The sequence below is a fragment of the Macrosteles quadrilineatus genome, unplaced genomic scaffold (assembly GCF_028750875.1).
Source record: "Macrosteles quadrilineatus isolate MER2022 unplaced genomic scaffold, UCM_ALF_1.0 Scaffold_5__1_contigs__length_97177068, whole genome shotgun sequence".
Classification (NCBI taxonomy): Eukaryota; Metazoa; Arthropoda; class Insecta; order Hemiptera; family Cicadellidae; genus Macrosteles; species Macrosteles quadrilineatus.
Window position 1 is genome coordinate 59,124,934 of NW_026542598.1, and position 19,198 is coordinate 59,144,131.

The 19,198-nt window shown below is 34.6% G+C and overlaps 1 protein-coding gene across 9 annotated transcripts in view; it reads right to left on the minus strand.

Moving 5' to 3' along the window:
* Window positions 1-4,843: 4,843 nt before the first annotated feature.
* Window positions 4,844-19,198, minus strand: part of LOC128994684 (focal adhesion kinase 1-like) — a 101,184-nt gene continuing 86,829 nt past the window's right edge. For 6 of the 9 annotated variants that reach the window (XM_054419404.1, XM_054419402.1, XM_054419401.1 and 3 more), the window contains 11 exons: window positions 18,595-18,811; window positions 17,765-17,955; window positions 15,852-16,056; window positions 15,129-15,208; window positions 13,337-13,860; window positions 11,481-11,630; window positions 10,379-10,546; window positions 9,261-9,360; window positions 8,990-9,114; window positions 8,549-8,655; window positions 4,844-6,287 (listed from right to left, as the gene is read on the minus strand). In XM_054419404.1, the coding sequence (XP_054275379.1) occupies window positions 6,143-6,287; window positions 8,549-8,655; window positions 8,990-9,114; window positions 9,261-9,360; window positions 10,379-10,546; window positions 11,481-11,630; window positions 13,337-13,860; window positions 15,129-15,208; window positions 15,852-16,056; window positions 17,765-17,955; window positions 18,595-18,811 (2,012 nt within the window). In that variant the 3' untranslated portion in view covers window positions 4,844-6,142. The remainder of the gene's footprint in view (window positions 6,288-8,548; window positions 8,656-8,989; window positions 9,115-9,260; window positions 9,361-10,378; window positions 10,547-11,480; window positions 11,631-13,336; window positions 13,861-15,128; window positions 15,209-15,851; window positions 16,057-17,764; window positions 17,956-18,594; window positions 18,812-19,198) is intronic. The other 3 variants (XM_054419407.1, XM_054419406.1, XM_054419400.1) reach the window with 3 other exon arrangements.

Sequence of the window (19,198 nt, forward strand, 5' to 3'; positions counted from 1 at the left end):
TAATCCGCGTGGGATTATAGATACATTTATGCCGATGCTTGATGGCAAATCTGTGCGTGCATAACTTCAATTTGAGACCTCAATCATGAAAATCGGTCGGGTAGAAGAGCCAATCGAACTCGGCAAAGATAAACCAAATTTAACTCCCATAAGAATAACATGGGGAGCAAATTTCTTTTACGTATAAGCCGAGTAGGATTATAGATAACTATATTCCGATGCTTGATGGCAAATCTGTGCGTGCATACCTTCAATTTGAGACCTCAATCATGAAAATCGGTCGGGTAGAAGAGCCAATCGAACTCGGCAAAGATAAACCAAATTTAACTCCCATAAGAATAACATGGGGAGCAAATTTCTTTTACGTATAAGCCGAGTAGGATTATAGATAAATATATGCCGATGCTTGATGGCAAATCTGAGCGTGCATACCTTCAATTTGAGACCTCAATCATGAAAATCGGTCGGGTAGAAGAGTCAAACGAACTCGGAAAAGAAAAACCAAATTTTTTTAATATATAAGATATATGATAATGACTGATGAAGTGCTTTAAGAACTTTTTCATATACAGTCCTTTCGTTTTTCTTAAAGTTGTGTTGTAATATCCAGTTGGTCAAACAAAACTCTTTAATTTTCTATTGAATTATCATCCAAAGCTTTAAACCCATAACTGAGTTCTTTTCTTTAACTTTTATACCATATATTAAATTCAAGACTTCTAGCACTAGAACTTAATAGAACTTCCAGGGCCGCGTTAAGGGTCAGTGGAGCCCTGGGCAAACCCAAAAGCAGTGCCCCCATGTTTTCCTAGTGCGGGCAGGCGGTGGTTGAGGGGCGCCCCTGGGCATATGCCCAGTCTGCCCGTTTATAAAAGTGGGCCTGGAGATTTAATAGCACATTTACGAAAAGTGGATAGTGGATCTTTATTTTCCCTTGGTGAGGTTGAGAGAGGACCAAGAATACCAAGAGATTGTTCAGGAATATATGTTCTGAAATAGAAGCATAAAATAATAAAACAAAAAAAATTTACCAAGTTAAATTTGGGTCACAAGGGCTTGAACACACCAATACCATACAGAGTACATGTATTTGCTAACCAATGCACTTCATTTAGAGAAAGTAACAATGTGGAATGTTTGTTCAGAAGCAAATCACTTTCAATTGAATCTGAATCCATTGTAGTCTAAAGCTGTATTATGTTTAGCTTGGTTCTGATTCTGAACACTGTATTACACGATTCTGCAGTAAGGGTTATTGATTGTGGGATGGATTCCTTTCGATTCTACCAGTATTTAATAATATGGTATTTAAACTGAACAACTTATTACTTTAGTTTATATTAAAATAATGTGTTGTTTTAGAATTTATATAGGAAATTTGGATACATTCAAAATAGTTCTATTCTCAAATGTCAGACGTTAAGCAATTAATTTCTAGAATGAGTTTGTATTGAGTCTCTCATTGCAAGTTCACGATTGCACACATTAACTTAAACAGTGTTCATGTCATTTCATGTGTTAAAAAACACTAAAGAAAATAAAAATTGCTACCTAACTATGTAAGAACGTGGCTTCAACTAAAAATTCTGATTTAAAAATAATAGTCATTTAGTCTCTTTTGCTATTAGTGTTACCTTGTCATATTTTCAACATTAGAGTAAAAAGCAAAAAGGGCTCTGGTTGTTTCATGACTCATGTTACTTTCTTATTTGGAAACTAATTTGTAGACAGCAAAATTTTTAACTATACTAGCATTTTACACCAAAACAGTATGCAGTTTTAAGGATTAGTCATCAGCCTGAAGAAATAATATAATCTAGGGAAAAGCCAAATCTTAAAACTATGTTAGGCGAGGTGGTGGTTCAGTCAGTAGCACAACGAACTGTGAATCCATTGCAAAAATGCCACATCCTGGCCCTACCAAGAAGTCAATCTTTATTGCATAATTTCAGCTTGATTAGTTTAGGAACATGATAAAACATAACACAAGGGACAAAAATATTTGAGAAAACGGTTAAAGAGGCAATGAACTCAATAAAATCAAAAGCTGTAGGTGTTGATAGTATATCGATACAAATGATAAGATCTGTTAGCCCATATGCAATTGGAGCAATAACACATTTGATAAACATGAGTCTGGCCTCAGGTGTTTTCCCTACAAGTTGGAAGATTGCCCATGTGAAACCATTGCCTAAGGTTGCTGCGCCAAAAACCCTCCAGCATTTGAGACCCATCCCCGTGTTACCTGCAATGTCAAAAATAATGGAAAAGATAGTAACTAAACAAATTAGTTAATTTCTAGATGACTTTGATATATTGCCTAAGCTACAGTCAGGGTTTAGAAAAAACCACAGTACTTGTACTGCACTGACTAATATGTTTGCGGATCTATTCGATGCCAAAGATAAAGGCCTATACAGCACGTTAGCTATTCTAGATTATTCCCAAGCATTTGACTCTATTGATCATGAATTGTTATTGGCCAAAATGAAGTGCTATGGCTGTAGTGAAAAAGTTGTTTGTTGGTTTCGGTCCTATTTGGAGTCCCGACTGCAGGTTACCAAAATTGGGAGTGAGACATCAGATCCGCTTTGCAAATTGCGTGGTGTTCCTCAAGGTAGTTGTTTAGGACCTGTGCTGTTCAATTTGTACACGTCTGACTTGTCCAGAAGTGTAGAATATTGTACAGCACACTTGTATGCTGATGACTGCCAACTACACTTGTCATACAAGCCAGACAAGACATCAGAAGCAATCCGGCTCATCAATGCTGATTTGCACAGCATTTTTCAATGGTCTGTCATGAATGGCCTTGGATTGAATGTTGACAAGTGTGTAGTCATGCATACTGGGCCAAACATTATGATGCAGGAATTGAGTAAATCTGCTGTAGAAGTCACCTTTGATGGCATGAGATTGTCTGTTTGCGACACTGTCAACACACTTGGTGTTGTACTTGACAAAGACGTCTCTTTTTCTGACCATGTCACATCTGCAGTTCAACGTGCAGTGGGTAGACTGAGAGGTCTTAGCAGATTTAAAACTCTACTGCCAGAATATTCCAAGATGCAACTCATGCGGTCCTTGGTCCTCCCAGCCTTTACATATTGCTTTCCTGCATATGGAAACAGCATCTCTAAGGAGGATATGGCAAGAGTTCAAAGAATTTAAAACTCTGCTATAAGGTTCATTTTTGGCCTTAACCTCTTTGACAACGTGTCCTCCTTCCGAGATGCTGCAAAGCTCATCCCAATGGATGAAATGTGCAGGAGGCTGACCTGCTGCCTGGTCCACAAAGTGCTTACGCTGGGAGAGCCTCAGTACCTCAGCGAGAGGCTTCACTTTCCTAAAGTGAGGCTTGAGGTTGGAAGAAGGTCATTTTCTTATTTTGGCCCGCAGTTGTATAATGGCCTCCCTCAGGACATAAAGATCTCCAAATTGTATAGCTCATTCAGGGCCGCAATGCAGAAAAACAAATGTAAATTGTAAATGTTTTTTCTTTGTAGCTATTTTGTATATTTTATTTATGTATATATTAGGTTATTTTAGTTTTAGTTTGACTTGAGTAAGTTTGAAAATCATTTATATGAAACTCGCTTGTAAATAAAGGCCTTTTTATTTATTTATTTATTTATTATTTATTTATTATTTATTTATTTATTTATTTATTTATTTATTTATTTATTTATTTATTTATTTATTTATTTATTTATTTATTTATTTATTTATTTATTTATTTATTTATTTATTTATTTATTTAGTCTCACATACTTAAACAGCATACCTACTTGAATGAAAGGTCTAGATGAGAAACTTCCCCGAAAACCTAATACTTTTCAGGGAAGTTTCTCTTTATGACTTTTCATTAAAGTATTGTCTATATAAAGCTAATAAGGAACATAAATGTTTCAGAAAATCGTGAGCTTGTCTTGGTGCAATTTGTTTTTGCATGGTAAAAAAGCAAATTGAGAGAACCTATTTTTTTACAATATGTGTATGACACCAGTTGTAAATTTGGATATTCATATGTGAGGCATCATGCATTACAACAGGCATCTTGCATTGCAAATCAAAGTACACGTTTGTATTTGACAGATTCATCAATGCTAATTACTGATCCAAATCTACCCTAAGAGATCATTGATTATCACACTGATCCAAGCTTAAGAATCAGATGGTCCTCATTTGCAGCAAACGCTCATCATTGGTTCATTGGTTGAAACACCTAGTTGCATCGACCATTCAGAGAAAAGCTATGAATAAGGTTGTGATAAGACCCATTCTTGTTTTTAGTATACTTTTTTCTGTATGAACAAATTTTCAGTAGGAAACATTTAAATACTTTGATGGTTTGATGTTTTGATGCAGTGAAAGTATAACTGCTATTGGAACTGTCCTTGGGTGGTGCGAGACCCAATGCAAATATCAAAAGCAGGGCCTCTTATAACCAAAAAAGTAGTATCCCAACTTCCTATACTCAACTTACAAAAGTCTCAATGTATTATTTTAGTATTCTCTCCCCTTTTACTTTCTTCATAATTGACGTAAAATTAACTGACATATTAATTTTTTTCACTAAGCGCAGGGGTGCCCTGTGCAGCTGCACGTTTCGCACATGGCTACAGCCGGCTCTGAATGTATCAAACAAAGGTTACAACCATAGATTCATCACCCTTATGCTGAAGACATGAAAACTTATCTCAGCTTAGCTTAAAATTTGTTAGTTATATCTTTTAGCTACTTTAATGACCTGATGTTTCAGCACAGTGAATGAACCAAACAAAATGCTTTGCCCCTTGATTTTGGAGATACAAAATAAAAACAATCTTTATCAAGTTGGAAATTTATTTAACGTTTACTTGATGAAACTCTTTAAATGAAATGAGTACAAGAACAATCACATTCACAGATACAAGTCTAATTTATTTTACAATTCACAAAAATCACACAACTTACTTTGTTACTGGTAAAAAATGAAGCACCCAAAATAAAAAAATACCAACCTTGTCAAATTATAAAAAAATAAATACAATTAATTAAAAGAAAATTATTTTTAACGTAAATGCAAATTACAAAAATTTGTATCACTTAATTAATCTCTATGGAATATCGGGTACAGCCTTGGAAGATTAATACTATAGATCATGGATAAGATGGAGCTTTAGCCTAGTTTGTAAATTATATTGCGTACAATCAGACTTGAAAGACTAGCCTTTAACCTCTTAACAATAAAGTAGCCAAGTGTGTCTCTTTCACAAATGGAAACAAGAGTTTCAATTAAAAGGACTACAAATTAGCGCTTCGTAATGTGCTATGATTTTCTGATTTTTCACAGGCAAATTATATTGAATACAAAAACCTTAATGATTGAAAATAATAAATATACTTAAAGATTACAAATTTTATCATCCTATCATAATAAAGTGAAAAATGCAATAAATACTTTGAAACGTGATAATGCAAGCAGGAATCTACATTACTGACATAGAATAAATATTACAGACCATTTCACAAACGACTGTTCAAACAGACAATAGAACCTCTATTTTAGTACTCTTTTAGTCTAGGTAAAAAACAAAACGTGCTTTATCTCAAAAAGTGGTATGTATAAATAGCAGAACTAACTTTACACAATGTAAAACTAATTATTTGTAAAAAATTATAGTTATCATTTCTTAAAATAACAATCTCTATAACCTATTTTTGGTAGGATGTACCTTAAATCTAACGTGAATAGTACATATATACAGCTGATATTGCTAAGCGGATCTACTGTAAGCAAATCGCCAGCAAACACCGAGCTACCAAACGTCACTGATATGACCTAAACTGTACAAAGGTTAACTTCACCGGAACGATATTTCAAGCGGAAACTAGCCTTTAAACATCGCACACTATACAAAAGCCTTTACAATTTTTCAAATCCCCACATTGCATTGTTTCATTGATCTCTAACAAATACGAAAAAGCGCTATAAAATGTACATTAAATAAAATATCACTATATAATAAATATGTATAACGCTTAAATAATAGATACCGATTTACAAAGTAAAGTAATTACAGTAATATCAAATCGCAATATGATAGAAGTCTTGAGAGGGTGAGCTGTATTTGGTGTAAGCTGTCTAGTGGAGGGGTGGCTAACTGTCGAGGGGTGCCGTGGTAGGGGGCAGTGGGGTGCAGATCAGAGCGTCTACGTTGGGATGTCTCATGCGGATTGAGTCTACAACATCTAAGAGGTTCTTGGCGTCCATTGCCAGTACATGGGCGGCAGACAACATTGCTCTGAAACAAACAACACGGTGTTGGTTGTGGCAGTTTGGTACCATAGCTGTTAGTATTTAATAGAAAAACTAGGTACCTTTGACTACAGCTCAATTTGTCGTAACCTTCGTTACGGCCGTTTCCGCATTATATTGCCATCAAAAGGTACATAGAAATTCAGCTGGAGTAGCGTCATCATAGTCGAAAAAAACAACACAAACTACATTATTTATCATTTAACGAATATACAAAAATTACAATTAACAATAATGAATTTACAATTACAATAATTTTGGTATATTTGTTAAATGCTAAATGTAGTTTGTGTTGTGTTTTTTGACTATGACGAGGCTACTCCAGCTGAATTTCTACGTCTGATGATGGCATTATAGTGCCAAAATGACCGTAACAAAGGTTACGACAGCTTGAGCTGTAGTGTAGACAAAGGTAAATACCTAGTTTTAATTATATCACAGCTCAGGGGCTAAAACATGATTTCAAAGAAAAACTAGATTGAAACCATTTTGGGAACCAATCTGCAAAGGTAAACAATATACGAAGTTTTACTTTTATGAGTTAATCAGCTTAGACAATTTTGCATTATGACAAAAAATTGTGGTCATGACCTACGTTGATCTTGTATAGAAAAAAGTTGTTGTAGGACAATTTAGTATGATGAAATATCTATTGGAGATAATGTTGATATATTAATAGAGTAGAGAAATTTAGAGATAGAGTTTGGGTAGCATAACTAAGTAAATTAAGGCAGCAACAGTTGCACTAGAATTGGATTTTTCAGATAGGAAGTATATTGTTAATCTTTCTAAATAGTTCCACCTAGAGTATATTGCATAGTTTCTACTTTCTACTCCACCTTTTCAAAAGTGTTGAATTAGCTTTTAGGGTTTTGAATAATATTTTGTCTATAACAAAATATTAGTCTATAATTTTCTTTCTATTAAATTTATCGAATTCATCTAATAAGCTTTAATTTTCAAGATAAACTAGTTGACCTCCTTCGTAAAAAAAAATCTCTTTTACCAGCTACAAGACATTTCCCTGAAATATAAATTGGTTTGGACACTTTTTACCAAAAAAGGTTATGAGAAAAATTACAAGTAGGGGAAAAATAGATTAATTTAAACTATGCTTACAAATAATTTACTACCCAGTTTAAAGTTAAACAAAAACTGCTGCATTTTTTGTATAAACTCATAAACTGGGCTACTTTTGTCACGTGAACAATTCTAAAAATCTTTATATTTTTTACACACAAATTATATTTATTAATTATATTATAAAACCAATAAAAACTTGAAGATCGGACTTAAAATTAAGTAAAAAGAGAGATTACATAGTAATTTCGCTGCCAGAGTGGAACTTTATAAACAAAAGGAGGATTTTAATCTAAAATCTGATAATCCCTAACCCCAGACAAATGAAAGATTTCTCTTATCTGGACGAAGCCATTGGTAAGATGACATTTTTACTCAAGACCTCTTTGTTCATTTTCTTACTTGTGTTTGTAATGTTTCATTCACCTCATACAAACATACAAGTTCTGTACTGTTATGTTTTCTCTTAAAACTAACAATGGAGTTGGAGTGATAATACAGTAAAACATGTACCTTATAAAGTACTGTAACATTTTGAGATGTATGAGGAAAAACGGTCTTATTTCCCAAATACAAAATAATATTGCTATTTCTGTTGAAGTCAAATTAGATATTTTACATATTTTTTCTTAAATTATTTATTTATTTGTAATTTTTTTACTTTTATTTACAATCAAAACACTGTTCTTGAATCATATAAAAACAGTTGTGTTAAGTTGTACTATGTTAACTTTAGCAAGGGTTGTTTTTTAGGTTACACATGCGGTAGAGTTTAGATTGTACAATCTTAATTTTCAGCGGGAAGGTAGGATAGACGGAAAGTAGAATAATAAAAACCATTATGAACATGTAAAATCATTAAATTAGTAACGTCCACCTAGCCCAAGGTATTTGTTTGTTCTGCGACCAGACACTAGCAACAGGAATGCAGGTACACAGAGTTGACAAACCGTGTACTATACAGTGGACTAAAATAATCAGAAAATACAAACAAGTGCAGGTGCCTAAAGCACATCTTTTGAGTCAGAAATTAAGACTTTACTTTAACTACTTACTTTTCCGAAAAACACTTTTTGTTTTGACAAGCTAGTAGTGAAATAAAACACAATTGTTATTGAACACAACAAAACTGTGCTAATAAAAGTAAAGTAAGTGGTAACTACTCACTTGCGGTATGTGTTATCCAGGGTAGTGGAGCTGTACTGCTGGGCAAGCTTCATGGTGTTGACAAGTTCTGACATGTCCTTGGCCAACACCTGATGAGCCATCTCCACCTGCAACACACAACATGTAACGCATCACAGACATATTTACATTTACGTCAAAAGTTAACCTTGTTGAGCCTTGAACCTTGTTTATACATTTCTTATTTTTTAAGTTTTTTAAGTTTAAGATTTTTAAGTTAAGTTTGGTTATTTTGCTTGATTAGTTTTCTATAGTACAGTTACAGTTGTGCTTTGCAACTGATTAAAGTTTTGAAAAAAAAGCTTTGAAAATTTAAATGACTATCACAATCATTTGAATGATCTACATTCTATTAGCATTTTGTTTGTGCTCTTTTCAAACGGCTTTTACAGTTACAAAGTAAAGAAGTTCTGTACAACTCACCTCTTTGTGAGCGGACGCTGGAAACAGAGGCACCAAACAGTCTACACTCTGTAGCAGAGCCTTTAACTCAATCCCCACCTTCCTGACCAGATCTAGGTACTGGGACGCTAGACTTGCCTGAACACCTGCCAAAATATCACAATTGATAAATACTTCAACATCAAAACTACCACAACACTATCTGTACTTAAGATAAACATATGAAAAAAAAATTGACATCAATACATCTTCATTTTAACACCTCAAGACTTACTTAAGGACAAAAACCTACCTTGAGAAAGAGCCATGACAGCCTTGACCACGCATGTTGTACAGTCATACACTCTGTCATTCGTCCTGTCCAGATCTGCCGTCGGTGTCGGTTCCATTTTCTGTGAAAAAAGAAGGGTTTAGTGCCAAGTTGTTAAAGGATGGAGATTAACATGTTCGCTGCTGACCGATAGATGCTGGAACGGCGCCAGGAGCTGAACTAACGCTCGCCGCTGCGTAAACATTGCTGCCGATACACTGAATTACAGTAAAAACAACAGTAGTTATACTGGATGGCAATGTTCTGCAATAAAACAGGCTTTGGACATAGTACTAAGACTAAGTGATTCTGATAGATAGCAGCAATACCCAGGTTGCAGTCGGTAAAGTAGTGTCGCTATCTAGCAGGAAAGAGTTGGGACAAAGCCCTGTTCTAAACGACCCTGGTGGTGATTTTGGGAAACTATATTTTTTATTGTCAGAAAAGTACGTCCCCACGAGCTGCAAAGAAATATAGTACGCTTGTGACGAGCTGGCTGATCCATTGTAACGTTAAACAACAATGAACAGCGACGTTTCGGAACGTTCCTAGCTCCTGGCGCGAACGTGTTAAGGGGTCTGATATCATTGATGCTTGAGTTGGTCTCATTGCTAGTAGACAGTTCCAATAAGAACATTAGTATAAAAAATTATTTGTGATTTTTTTCCAATCACTAATTGTTGCTTTACCAACACCATATTAAAATGACAATTTATACACAATTTCCACTTTGTCCAGTCTTTTTAAAACTTGTAGTTTTTTATTTCAATGTACACAAGGAATAACTTTGTTTACTTACTATGCTTAACTGTTCACTTAACTAAAACAAAACTAATCAACTTAATTAAAGTGTAACTTTAAATAAAAAAGTCCAAATTATTCAGTGAAGTAACTTAACTTTCAAGGGACAAAGGTGTACAATGACGTCACTGTTTGTGCACACAGTTTATCAAACTCCACAGTAAACTAGGACTAGTCTAGAACAATGGTGACAGTAACAATGAACAGTGTGGGTGAGAGAATGGTTGAAGGGTAACTTTCCCTTTGGACTTTTGTTATTTACACTCTTCTTGCTATTTAACTGTACACAACTCCCTCACCTTGACGATGACTATCCTCTCATCAGATCCAGCTGCTAAACTGCCGCTACCTCGGCTGTCCAGGGAGTCACTACGGGTGGCTGTGGACGGTGCAGGGGGAGGGGGTGATATTTCTCCTTCCAGGGACTCTGTATCTGATAGACTCGGAGCTATAGACAACCTCTTCTTCTGTAACAAACAAACCAGAAATCACTCACTACAAAACCCTGAAAAAATTTTAATCCGGCACTAGTGTTGGTAACAGTTTGGACCAAGGCGTTTTGCTAGCTTATTGTCAGATTTTTTTCTTTGAAACCCTTTGAGCTCAAGGTATTGGTTGAAGATTCAACCAAATGGATAGTGGTTATAGTTTTACCTCACGTAATGAAAATGCTTATACATAAAAAAGAATTTTTTAAGTGGACACCCGTGTACGTTGTACTTGTAGTATTTACAAGGAACAGTACAAAGTAGGAAAGTTAGTTAAAATTGGAAAAAAGAATCTACGCATTTTGTCAAACTCGACCCAAGCATTTGAATTTAGGAACGTACAAACACTTTACATGATAGAAACAAGATGTTATCTGAAAATTTTTTTAAACCACAGAAAAAATTTTGCATAACTTTTGTCAAAAGTTTAATATGTTTTCTATCCTTTCTATTCCAACTAATGTTAACTTAGGGTATGTAAAACACAGTCCTTACAGTCTAATATGTGTGAGCTACTTGGCTTTTAGCATTCCTCTGGAAAACCTGTATGACTTAACCAAATACCTGCAATTCTGATAAATTTAAATGTCCCCTTGATAAGAGCTTCCTGGGGAATTTCCTAGCCCTTAGACAACTCACCATGAGGACTCAAGCTTTCCATCCTGTAAATTGTTTTTCAAATGAGACTACTGAACATCATTTCTTCTCTTTGACTCTAAAAAACTAGAATCTGTAGGAGCCGACTTTTAAGTTGAGAAAGGGACAGACAATGCTTTGGGAAACTCTAATCAAGGTGATATTTAAATAACAGCTAACAAACCTATTTCTCAATTGATTCAAAGTCGTGAAACGGTTTTTTGTATCGTTCTAAAACACAATAATAGCAATAATTGAACAGTTTTCTTGTACATACCAGCTGTGTCTCCTCCTCCTGTAGCCACTTGCTGTCTTCCTGTGATTCTCTTAGCTGTTGTTTAAGTCTCCTCTCTAACAGCTGTTGTTCAGTCTCTATGTAGTGGTCTGTGTCTTGTGTGTGGTTCAGCAGGCTGTCTCCGTACAGCGGCTACATGGGCAAACATCAACGGTTACAATCAGCAAACATGAATAAGCTACTGTCAATTAACTTGACACATGTACAGAGACAGACCTATTGGATTTATATATTGATCAAGTGTACTTCATTTCTAAGTCTCAGGATTAAAACTATTGAAGATTTTTTCCCCCTTAATAAACCCTTGTTAACAAACAATTTGCAGAACATCGATGTTAAACAATAATTTATAATGAAGTTAAAACCTTGATGACTTATAGCAAAATTGTTTAAAGAATTATATAAATGCAATGCATAGTCCATAGTAATCCCTTTATTAAGAGAGGCATTGCATTTTACCTTAGCCTACTTCTAAAACATTTTTTTTTTCACTCATAAATTCACAGTCCCTGTATATGAAAGATAGTAGTTATCGAGCTAGTTTATATGATCTAGGGTCAATTTAAAGTAATCTGTGTAGGCTATACCACTACTATTAGCATTTAGGGAAAAAATAAATTTATAAGAAAATCAATAAATTAAAAAAAAAAATTTAATGTAATCTCAGCTTCAAGAATTTGAATTAGAATTTTCCTCATTAAATCGGTATATATAACATATCAATGAAGTAACTGACAATTATAGTCACATATCACGTGCATAATTGGTTAAAATTGTGTAAAAATTCATCAATAAAAAAATACACAAAATGCTAATCATTAATTAACAAAACAGTAAATTTATAGGTTATTAAACCACTTGTAAACATTAATTGACCTTAAGGAGAATGTAATAGTGTACTGTATATTTGTATACATAAAAAAATATACGAAATGGAATTTATAGTATAAATATATAGATGATTGATATTTTTATAAGGAAAATATATAAATTTTTACATTATTTTAGACAAAAACCTATTTTTATAAATCAACTGTATAAAACCTAAAAATGATAATCAAACTTCCAAAACTGAATACAGACAAAAGAATATGATAAAATTTAATATCAGTTTGGAATTTGTAGTAAAAAGTAAACTGATAGTGTAGATAAATTAATGTTTGTGGTCAAATAAGTTTTCAAAATAAGAAAATTAATTAAATAATGTGTCATGCGTTGGTGCAACTATATCAACTACATAATTCAAAATTCACTATCAAGACAGTATTTACAGTGAATGCATGCACAGTGCAAAGAGATTTAATTTAATTCAAACAGATAAATCATTCCAAAAGATTGTAAGAGATAGAAACTTATATAGAATATTAATACCGACATTTTTACTTTTTAGCTTTTACAATACACCCTCAAAATGCTTGAAATTAAATTTTTATATTTTTTTATATTTGTTAAAACAATAGTTTACTGTCACATAAACTCATTAAATATACTTTACCAAAGAACTAATTTTAGATTTCATTAAATGCTAAAATAGCTTCTTAGAGGCCTTACAAATATGATGATCTTTAAGTTCAATTGCACTAGGTAATTATCGGATCGAATAAAATATAGTGATTGCGGATCACATTTCTCAAAACATGACCAATACAGATCGCAGTGGATTAAATATAAATCATTCCAAACGTAAACTAGACACATGCAGTGGGTTTTTTCAGTCGGAAATATATTTACAAAATATGTATTTTCAAACGCAACGATCATGCAACAGCCAGAGAAATTTAGTGAAGCTGGAATGACAAAACTACAAAACAGCACGCCCATTCCGAGAAAACCATCACCCTCTCCAGAGCTCCTGCAGGTCTAGCAAGATCCTCCTTACTGGAGCCCACATCCTCTGAAGACCCCGTGACCTTCCTACCCACACTGACCAACACCGGCTTGCTACTCCTGCCACCGAAATTGCGAGGCAAAGACTTATTCATAGATGAAGGATAGGACTCGGTGATATCAGAAGAAGCCTGGGTTAGAGAGTTTTTCCGAGGCGGATCGTTATTCAAGCTATGAGTCGAGACAGAATTGCCAGCGGAAAGAGTGCTGTCGGATTCGTCCGACTTGATCATTTGGAAATCTACCGCAAGAGTGTTGAATGCCGATGCGGGAGTGGTGTACACGGACGGATTGAGACCGCGAGCTTCGTTCTCTTTGAGCAGATGGACAAGCACCTCAGGGTTTTGAGCGACGATGTAGGTGGAGACGGAGGGTTCCGCCCCGACCACGGCTGTGGAGGCGGTAGAGAGAGAGTCACTGACCCCCGGGTAGCGTGATGGCTTGGGCGGTGGTGGGTCATCTGAGCCATTAGACCCTGCAACAAGTGTTACAAGGATTAATATGTTTATATGATAATATATCTAGAGTGGCGTCCCCATTTATTAATTGAATTTAAATAATTTAAATTCAATTCCCATTTAAATAATTGATAATTGTTTGATAATGATAATTGACCTTTCCAGCTACACATAAAAGTGAATGTGTTGTTTCATAAACGATTGTACGTGTATTGTAATAGTACTGAACAAACATTTGTAGATTTTAAGCAAATATTTATGGCACAGTTGTACAGTTACACTTCCAATTAACTGAGGTTGTTGGGACTGAAATTACCTCGGTCACTGAGAATCTCAGATAACACGGGGATAGCTGAATTTATGGGTTATGGTACGGTACCACATTAGGAAGTCAAATGTTTGTAAAATATGTGATTTTACATATTTACTAAAATATATAAAAATCTACTAAAATACATATGTAATAAAATATCATCAAAACATCTTAATGACAAAGAGTGAAAAAGGCAATCTCATAGGTAAATGCCACTGCTATTTTTTACGTTCTACAGATGAGGTCCAGCTCGCGGCTGGGGGCCAAACTGGTACTGTGTCATTTTCATTTTGTAAGTTATTTCAGATAAGACATACATAAAAATTAAACTTGTGTTATGAATTTTTCAAGTATTATTTTGAACAAAATCACAAATTAATGGCAATTTTTTTGTAACAGAAACATGCATTAATAACGCAATTCTTTTTTTCTAACCGAAAATTAAAAAAATATACATATTTGGACCTAAAACAACCTTGGATAACCGGGGCTTAGACAATCGAGAGTGTACTGTAACTACTTACCTTCACACTTCAATAAGATGATGTTTAAACACTCAAATTGATATTAAAATTATGTTGCTTACAAATAATATTAAAATTGATATCCTTTATCAAGCAGGTCCCTAACACAACAAAAAAGATGATCGGTTGAGCACCAGTATGGGCTTTTTCTTTAGTTAATTTGGTTGTTGTATACATTTTCCTAAAAACTAAATGTAAAATTTATACAGAAAACCAACCACAAACAATAAATTGAAGAAGGAAAGATGATAATAGAGAATAATTAAATTAATTAATTAGGTTTTATGTTAATCCCAGGTTACATTCATCATTATTCTGTCACATTTTATTGATCAATGGTGCAATTACTTTTAAAATTAAATTTATTTATTTACAGCATAGCCTAAGTAAATTATTTTATGATGATAACTAAGGAAATTTGGACTTAAAAACTAACAACACAACTCACCCCAAGACATTGCCTGAACTCTTCTGTTTTCTCTCCTCATAGTTTCCTGTTGCTGATCCCTCTCTTCCAACAGAATTTCACTGTAAACACAAGTTAATGTTAGATTAAAGAATTGTTACACCACTGAGGATAAACTTAAAAGAGAACTATTTACTTGTGGAAGTCTGTGTTAGCAATATAGCGGCAAAGCAGCAATAGAACTCAAGCATTATGTGTCACTGAAGTTAACACTTTTTGGTAATTTTTGCCGATTTATTTTCTGTGGGAGGATGTACTTTGAAGGTATGTTCAAAAACCTCAAATGCAAGCATAGGTTGAACTAATACAAATGGTTTTTCCTTAAACAATTACCTTAAACATGACATATGATACACATTGGTCTTAAGAAAGGGAGGAATTCTCCTCTCCTGAAAAACTTAGGCAGACCTACAGCTTACCCACAAGGTCATGACGTTTTCACCACATAGCTACAGTTTTATGGGTGACTGTACGATAGACGTCGTACACCCTAACCAAAAATCCAGACCATCAATGAAACAAATTTAACATTGAAACACCAGAAGGTGGGTTTACGACAACTGGCTTTACTATAAGGTGAAAGTTTACACATTTCTTACCACGTTTCCACTCATCAGACAACATATCAAGGCAAGCCTGATTATATCAAACCAATATGACCAATCTCATAATCAACACTACTGTAAGGTAGAAAAGCCAACATACTTGAGAGTCTCCTTGATGTCCCGGAAGCTGGGTCGTTTGCTAGGCTCGTAGGCCCAGCACTGGGACATGAGGCTGTACAGTCTGGGGGGACAGCTGGGTGGCAGCGCCAGTCGTTCTCCATTCTCTATCTTGCCAATCACATCGTTGTTCTTCACACCCATGAACGGCTTCACACCATACATCAGGATCTCCCACATGCAGACACCTGAGGAACAAAGACGCTCTAAAATCTGCCCATGTAATTGGTTTTCATGCAAAACTTAAATTGTGTACATGAACTCTAAAGGCTAAAAAGAAAGATATTATCTCAAATGAAATAGATAGTTGCAACATAACAATACTATTTTTTTACTGCAGTTTTTCTGTTGTTCTAATAGGCCTATGTGTTTTTAAAGTACTAGTTGTTTTTCTTTGATAATCTTTTTAGGAAGAAATATCATTATACTGTGTATATAAAGTACCAGGGCAAATTCTTAGGTTACTCAAAATTATTTAAAATAATGATACCTACTTTAAAAATAAATTTAATTAAAAAATTAAAAATTAATTTAGAAATTAATTTTTTTTAATTAATTAATAAAAATATTCTATTAATTAATTTTTAAACGTATTTTGCCAGGTTAATTAAGTAGGGATTTAATATCACACCCAGCTTCATCGAATATGAACCAAAACAGCAAAAAACTACAAATAGCACAACTGAAATTGATTAAGACACTTAATTATGAATGATTACGTAAAACATGTTTTTAACTTGTTTTATACCTATGAAATGTTTATAAAACTATTTAAAAACCTGTGAAATATCCAAATTTAAATTTTATCAAATCTCACACCACCCTTATTCACATTAGATTGCCGCATACAACAGTTCTGTTCACAGGTTGCTCTCAGTACCAATGAGTGATAATGATTATAAAGAAGTCAACACAATAAAATACATAGCGGTTGCAAATGGTTTCAATAGCTGTTTAATAGACAATTTAATTTATAAACACTTAAATAAAACCTCTAAGGCTTCTAATCAGAAACATTATATCTCAGCTAAATATGGTTCGTCATTAAGCCACACTTTAAAAAAATATAATGACCAGAAATAATATAACAGTATCATTCAGAACTACAAACAAGCTTGGATCCTTATTGAAATAACGGCAACAAACGGATTCCACTGTTTATGACAAGTCTGGGGTTTACAAATTAAATTGTAGCGATTGCCCAAAATACTACATCGCACAGACTTCACGCTCTTTCAAAAAGAGTTTCAGAGAACATATCCCCAAGAAGACTACAGGCCCCTAAACCTCAAATTTCCCCGGCCATTTAATTTCACTTAACCACAATTACGTAAACATAAATAGTAACATGAACATTTTACATCGCTTCCAAGACCGATCAACCATTAACACTTATGAAGAATTTGAAATATACAAGGCAGTCAAAACAGATGGTCAAAATGTTTTAAATGACAAACTCTCATTCCAATCGAATTCCATTTATAACACCGCAGTAAAAATACTGGATGGGGGAGGAGGAGAGAAGGAATGAATGCGAGCCGGCAGTGATCATCCATGTTGACCGCTGACCACCAGTTCAAGCTACAACTTCCACCCGGTCGCGTCACCTGTCTCGTGTCTCCGAGTACTCGGTATTTTTAATGTTAAATGTCCGTCTATCAATGTGCGTTTTCATGTGTTCTATGTACTTATTTATTAAATGACGACCTTTATATACGGACATGAATAACGACGCCTTGTACGGCCTGAAGATGATTCCCTGTGAATTGAAACTATAGTTGCCACAAGCAACATTTTGGATTGCTGAATGCAGGTATTTAAACCATTATAAATATTCAAACCTAATCCGGAGGCTAACAACTCTTGAAAATGAAATTATCAAATCAGATCTCTCACCAAACATCCAGACGTCGCTAGCTGCTGTGAACCTTCGGAAGTTGATGGACTCCGGGGACATCCACTTGATGGGTAACTTGCCCTTGGACGCCTGGTAGAAGCTCTGGTCCTCCACCCATCGCGACAGACCAAAGTCTGCCAGCTTGACACAGGTATGTGACGACACCAACACGTTACGAGCAGCAATGTCCCTGCATCACACAAAATGTAGGATAAACATGGAAAAAGTTCTTGAGGTACATTCAAATAAATTCTTAAATCAATTAAAAATATATATTATCTACTAGAAAATTTTTTAAAATCCATAAACATTTGAACTGTGGGTTGGGTGGAATCTCTAACGGAAGCTGGTTTGGTTTAATTAGCCAGATTTAAACACTACCTAGTTCAGAATTATTTTGGTTTGAATTTTATATAGTTCAGCTACTTGCAAATGACTCACACATGCACTGCTTCCCTTTAGTCTCAAAAACAAATGTTACAAACAAACTGTTTGTTTAGTGCTATTCAATGTGTTTAAGACATTTTCAAACTCAAATTATCTCCCACGAGGGCAGGTGATGTGCTGGTTACATATTACAAAATGTGTCATTAATATAGCCAATACTGTTTACTACTGGTAAATATATCTTAACTTAAAAACTCAACTTAGGTTATAAAAAAATTGAGTGGTAATCCGCTTGCCGAAGGGGAGTTTTCCTTTTGCCCAGGAAAAAAAATCCTATCCCGTTTCCGTCCCAAAAATCAGGAAGGTATTAAAAATCCTGTTCTATCCCAAACTAAAAGTACAATTACGTCTATCTCTTTATAAAACCAAACATAATACTTACCGGTGGACAAACTTCTTGCTCTCCAGGTAGGACAGGGCCGTGCTCAGTTGGAATGTATACAGTATTAGAGTGGCCAGGTCTAGCCGAGGTTTGTTACTCTGCAGGTAGGCCCTCAGCTCTCCCAGCTTGGCCAGCTCCATCACTATCCAGATAGGAGAGTCTGAACACACACCTATCAATCTGATGATGTGTGGATGCTCAAACTGCTGCATGATGTCTGCAAATCATACAACATTCATATAACTGTTGGTTTGTTTAATGAGAAAATCAAATCTGCACAAAGTTAGTAAGGTAGATAGGGAGGGTAAAATTTGTTTAAATACTGAGAAAATACTTCCATGTGGATGATATGCCTGAATCAGAACAGACTGGTATTGGTACAAAAAGAGCTGTCAAAAATAAGTCATAAATGTGTCAAGAACAAGTGGAAGAGGTTATGGTTACCTTTTTTAGAGATACAGTAGAACTCCAATTATCCGAACTCCAATTAACCGAATCGCCGATTATCCGAATCGCTTATTTCAACAATTTTAATAATGTAAAGCTACAGTAATAATAAGGTTTGGAAAATATCAAAGAATTGTTATTAAGAACAAGTTTAGAA